At 32.8% G+C, this 6,638-nt stretch overlaps 1 protein-coding gene across 1 annotated transcript; it reads right to left on the minus strand.

Moving 5' to 3' along the window:
• Positions 1-509: 509 nt before the first annotated feature.
• Positions 510-1,330, minus strand: LOC127242769 (histone-lysine N-methyltransferase ATXR3-like). The gene is made up of 4 exons (XM_051262458.1): positions 1,247-1,330; positions 946-1,154; positions 776-867; positions 510-675 (listed from the first exon to the last, which is right to left on the minus strand). The coding sequence occupies exons 1-4, from the start codon at positions 1,256-1,258 to the stop codon at positions 608-610; spliced, it is 381 nt and encodes a 126-aa protein (XP_051118415.1). The 5' UTR covers positions 1,259-1,330; the 3' UTR covers positions 510-607.
• Between the last annotated feature and the right edge of the window lie 5,308 nt (positions 1,331-6,638).

Genomic DNA, 6,638 nt, shown 5'->3' on the forward strand with positions numbered 1-6,638 from the left:
TGGTGATAAATTTTGACTCAAGCATTTATATACATATATATAATTTGAGCACACAACTAAAATAATAAAAATTAAAGAGTAAAAAGATTATCTATGGACCTTGAACATAGTGGATCAAATAATTAAAAGATTCTTTAATTTGATTGCATGGTTATAACAGTCACATGACAGACACTTTTGGAAATATTCATTAATATTTTCAAACACTTCATATAAATACACTCCGGACTCACAAAATATCACATCAAATATAACTTATTACTAATTCCAATTTTTTTTTAAATTCCAAAACTCCCAATCTAAATGAAGATGAAAGGATTGGGATGCAGTATGGTGTATCAATATTTTCTGCTAGATACCCATTCTTACATACGAAACAATGATAGTTTGATTCATATGTTTGATATCGTGCCCACTGTAGGTGTTGCAGTGTGGGCATAACAACCATAAAAAATCTCTACTTCTGCCCGATGGGCAGCTTGTACTTGCACCGGGGTGGATTAATGTGAACAGGGGGAGATATTGGGTATACCAAAAGAGTAGCTGTCCTAGCCAATATGAGTCCCTATATGTCTTGCGGTATTTATGGACACCTGAACCCAATTTCTCAGCATACTTTGGGTTGAGGTCTAGTGGAGCAATGTAAATGGGGGCAAAAATTACCTTCTTGTATTCCTGAAAAAGGATGCGAGTCAAAGAATTAATTACTCGCGCATTAGTCAAGTTCAACAAATCAGCATTTTGGCGTGGCGAGTTTGGAAAAACTACAACTCACCCTTAGTCTGAGAAAACACTTTGTATGAGCATATATGTGTATCATGCCGACTTCTATATGTAGAATGTAGGTTCCGCATCTCATCCTTTAACCTGAAATTTATTGAAGAGACTTACATTATAAGGATTTATAGTAAGATGGCATTATGGAGTTCAGTTAACGGTAATTACCATATTAAATACCCCCGGAGCTTCGTCTGAGGGTAATCAGGACCAAATGAACCATGGGCATGAATCTTTATCTTGAGATCCTTCAATATATTATCTTTCATGTGATGCGCCATGCATTGAATAAGTTCCTCAATGAATGATCCTTCTCCTTCCGGGCTAACTCTTTCCAGTAGAGGAGGGGCTTCTTTCGGGTCACCAAAATACTTCACCTGGATCAATATTTGAAATAAACATGTACAGCACCGTCTTATTCGATCTAATATCATGGTGTGAATAATAAATCTATTAGCCGTGAACGTACCCATGAAATCATAAAATGCTGATTCTCTCGTGTTTTGCGATTGACATGAAATTGTACAATGCCCCTTTTCGAGTCATACTTAAGCCTCTTTCGCCTTGTCGGAGATCAAGTCCCAACCAACAGATCTGTTTTTATCTGCATCAGATAGCTTCACGCCAAGAACCTTTTACCAATCAACCTCTTCTTCATTGACCTTCTGTACAGACTGATAGACATCAAATGTAGACAAAAGTTGGGTGATGTCATCTAACGCTGGATATACTGCCTTTGCTTGCAAAGCCAACTTCTTTGCCTCGACAACATAATTAACTTGACCCAACATTTCCTCAGCTCCAACTTTGGCCTTCACAGATCATCTTCATGCTGTTCCATCTTAGAGTAGACTTCACGGAATATCTCCTTCACACTGGTCATAACACAAAATTTTAGGATTCTTACAACCAAGAACGTCAAAATCAATTCATAGTCTAAAATATGATAATATCACATGCAGTATGGAAGCTTAAAAATTATATAAAAATACTAAATTAATAACAGTCACCGAAAAAAGGTAAATGAAATAGTTAACTTTTCTTAAAAACTTTTTTGAGTTGACCACATAATTGTAACTTGAACTATTTAATGATACTTGTAATTGTAAAACAATGAAAACAACAATCCCCTCAAGTGGGAAAAGAGACAGCTCAACCAATAACATCTTATTTGATTTGAACACGTGGCAATATCGGTCGACTCAGACACTACGACCCAACAAACTTATTGATATATACACAATTATCTAATATAAATCACAAACTCTACTGAGATATCATCTTGTTGTTGGGTTGTAATTTCTCTGGACACATCAAAATCAATTTATCCTTCACAACATTGCGAATAACAAAGATAGAAAAGAAAAAACAAAGCATGGATTCACAAAAGTTTGATAAAATGATAAATTTCACCTCATACTAAACAACCCTAACTCAAAATCTTTCAAATCCAAATCAAATGAATTTCTGCAGAAAACTGGTCACAACCTCGAAGATTAGAAATGGATCTGCACGAGAGAACAACCAATTTCCCATATCAACAAAAACAACAACCAAAGATGACGAAATTCTTTAATATGTGATCTCCCCTTGGCTTACAAGGGTGAACGACCACTTTACCTATCACCAATTGGTTTCAAATTGGAAGCCCGGATGCCTTCTTCACAGAAATCAACATAAACGTTGATAAATTAGACAAGGTCATTCACATTAGCAAAAACCTCTAAAAGGGAAAAAAAATCTGAAGTTGAGATAGAAGATCGAGATGACGATGGTTCTGCAATAGCAAGCGACAAGAGCTAGCGTGAGTGGTTATGCGAATCTGCATGGATGCTTTCTATATATATATAGAGGAAGATGAAGATAAGGGGAGGCGGGAGACAGACAGACAAAAATACTACTGGCTTAACCATGGTGAATGCGATAGGATTAAACTTAACCATAGTTAATACTTGCCATGGTTTATTTAAGGAAAATTTTAATAAATGAGATGGATAAATTTTTTTTATAAAAAAGAAAAAGTGCATATAGATATTGAGGTATTTTAATATATGATAAATCTAACATATTGAAAAGAGTAAATATGAAAATTTTATTTAATTGCCATGATTTTACAAAGTAATACTCTCTTCTTCCAGTAAATTTAGTATTTTTGGCTTTGGCATCAATATTGCGAAAAAAAGGATATTTTATTGAATATTAAAAATAAAAGTATAGTTTGAGATATTTTAGGAAATTTAGATAAAAATAAAAGAAAATGAAGAAAAAAAAGGATATAAAGGCAGTCAGATTTGTTTTATATAAATATTGAATGGAGACAGATAGTTAAATGTTGATTTATTTACTTTTCTAAAATTAGTATTTGGATAAAAGTCCCAACCGACAAAAAAAATTTGTAAAAGTAAATTGACATTCATAGGAGTTACTTAAAATTTATCACAAAAATAGAAAAATGAATTATACGAAGGAATTTTCAAATTACATTATTTTAATTTAATTTTTTCATAATTCTATAAAATTGAAAAGAAGAAATATGGAACTTCAATTTCAATGGATTGCCATTATTTTTCAAATTAAAATTTTAAACTCACAAAATAAAAAAATGTCATTATTATACAAAATTATATTCCTCCGTCCCTTGATAATCTATTTATTTTTTTATTTTGGTCAGTCTCGTACTATCTACTTAACATTACAAATATTGTTTCAATTTATATTATGTTTCACAAATGTCAATACTTTTATATCGTACCATAATAAAAAAAAAATTAATTTAGTCTTTTTACGTTTATTTCTACAACATTCCAATATAATATATGTTTTGAGATACATATGGGACGACGGAGTATGTAAAATTGATAACAAAAATAAAAAAGTGCATTATATGTTTTGAGATACATTAAAATCTATAAGATTTTAAATTCAAGTTTCTATAATTCTATAAGGTTGAAAAGACGAAATATGAAAACTTTAATTATTGTCATTATTTTCCAAACTAAAATTTTGAACTGACGACAAGAATAGAAAAATATATTTTATGCTTTGAAATCTTTTAAAATTTACCAAATTTTGAATTATTTTTTTTATAATTATGTGACATTGAAAAGAGAAAATATAGAAACTTCAATAAATTGCCATTATTTTCCAAAGTTAAATTTAAAATTGCTTTCAAAAATAGAAAAAATGTATTATATGTTTTGAAATATTTTATAATTACAGGATTTTAATTCAAACTTAAAATTGGAAGACTATGCCAAAATTATTGGAAGCCTAATGTACTTAACAAATTATACAAGGCCGTTTGCCATGTAAACAAGCTAAGTCGATATACTAGCAACCCCAGTCATGAACACTGGAAAACGCTAATAAGAGTATTAAGTTATCTTAAATTTAATCTGAATTTTGGCTACACTACGCGAAATATCCACCGGTACTTGAAGGGTACTGCGATCACTACAAAAAAAAATATATTTGTAACGGAATTCCGTCCCTAAAATCACGTAGCTAACGTAATTCCATTCCTAATTCCGTCTCTAATATCATTAGTAATGGAAAAAGTAGATTTAGAGACAATAACATTTTGTTACAAAAATGATTTTTTCTTGTAGTGGATTCCAATTGGATATCCGATACAAAATACTCATTGTCTACAAGTGGATATGTATTTACGATTGGAGGAGGAGCCGTTTCGTAGAAATCCACAAAAAAGACATGCATTGCACGGTCGACAATGGAATCGGAGTTCATCACCTTGGACAAAGCTGGCGAAGAAGCCGAATGGCTGAGGAACTTTTTGGATGATATTCCATATTGGACAAAACCAGTACCTTCAATAATGATTCACTCCGGTAGCCAAGCTACAATAGCAAGGGCTAAGAATGGAATTTACAACAGTAAATCTCGACATATCTGACGTAGATATAATACTGTACGGCATTTGATCACCAGTGAGGTTTTGACTATTGAATATGTACAATCAATAGAAAACCTAGTAGATCCGCTAACCAAAGTGTTGCAGAAATATCAAATGTACAAACTGCTAAAGGGAATGTGTTTGAAATCCACAAGATAGAGACAATTACAGTGGTAACCCAACCAAATCACTTGGTAATCCCAAACCTTGATTCAATGGGAAAACTAAGCTATGAGAGTCCGGCACGAACACTCAATTACAATTCCCTGAAAAGCAATAAGTGTTATAATGTGCAAAAGTGGTAAGGTTGAGTAATGACTCTTAATGATCCTGAAGGTGTGAGTTAGATACCTTGAGATAGGATTACCTATATAAGTGTGAAATGTGTGCCGCTTCAAACGAAATACTTATGAATCCAAAGATGAGATCCATGGCCGAAATGGATCAAAACGTGAGATCAAAGTTGAGACTGAGATAGCGACGCATCAATATTATTGACTAAGTGCACGCAGAGGTGGAAGAGTTCAATGCATCACGTCAACTGGGCCACCAGTACACTCTCTAATGTTGACAATGGAAAGTTCAAAACAAAAACTACATGCCCTGATGTGTTAATGTCTCACAAGGATTAAGCTGGTTTTCTGTCCTTTATGGGCATTTCCACTCATATGGAGGATTGTTGGATAATCGGTTATTTTGCAATCGATTATTTTGTGAGTGAAAATGCGACAGGTCGATGTTCCAAATTAATTAGATTAATTTGGAAGAAATAAATAAATATTATTTATTTATTGTAAATGGGGTTTTTAGTTAATATTTTGGCTATTTTTTTGTCTCGAGACAAACCAAATTGTGCAACCCCAAATTACATCCGGGTATATGGCCTAAGTCGCAGTATTATTTGGATAAAATATTATCCGTTGGATAGATTTATTATAATTTCAATGGAAGCTTTGAAATTAGAATAAATTACAATCGTTTCAAATGGAAGGTTTGAAATTAGAATAAATTACGATCGTCACAAACGGAAAGTTTGTAATTAGAATCAATTGCGACTGTTTCAAACAGAAGGTTTGAATTTAGAACAAGTTACATCGATAATTAAGGTCGTAATTATGATCGTAATTGATCCCCTGTCATTTTGGCCGAGTGAAGACGCCTATATAAAGGGTCTTCCCCTTTCATTCAAAAAACCAACACCAACAATTCTCTCCTTCTTCTCTCATCTCTTCTAGCTTTCCGGCAACCTCCCAAGCTCAGTTTTTCTCTCGTTTTTGTTCGCCGGAGCTCCAACGATTAGAGGTGCCATTTCATTGGAGACGGAAACCTTTTTATCTTTGGGTTAGAATACCAGCCACCGGAGGCACTACTGGGGTGTATCTAATTATTGGAAAGAGGATCTATCATCGACTTGGTTTCACGGTAGAGTTTATTCTCGCAATACCTATGTATTCCAACATCCAACACTGCCTTGTTGACTATCCGTTGAGCTTAGTCATCTTTATGAATAATCCAACATTGTTCAAGCTAATACAACAATTTTCAGTTTATTTGAGCTATCATGGGACTAAAACTGATTAATTTTAGTATGGATGAGTCCATAATTAATAAGAAAATTTGAATAAGACCAAAATTGATAAAAAAATTTTGAATGAGACCAAAAATTGATAATTGTGATATAGAATGTGACCAAACATGAATTTTGCACATTTTTTTCTCACATAAAATATCACATCAAATATAAGTTTTTACTATTTCTAAAATTTTTCAAAACTCCAAAACTCTCCGTCTAAATGGTGCCGAAAGGATTGGGATGCAGTGCAGTGTATCAATATTCTCTGCTAGATACACATTTTTACATTAGATAGTTTGATTCACATGTTTAATATCTTGTCCATTGTAGGTGTTGCAGTGTGGGCAAAATGAGTCAATAGTAACCTCTATTTCT

Source organism: Andrographis paniculata, unplaced genomic scaffold, assembly GCF_009805555.1.
Source record: "Andrographis paniculata isolate CXL003 unplaced genomic scaffold, ASM980555v1 Contig87END, whole genome shotgun sequence".
In the NCBI taxonomy this organism is placed as follows: domain Eukaryota; kingdom Viridiplantae; phylum Streptophyta; class Magnoliopsida; order Lamiales; family Acanthaceae; genus Andrographis; species Andrographis paniculata.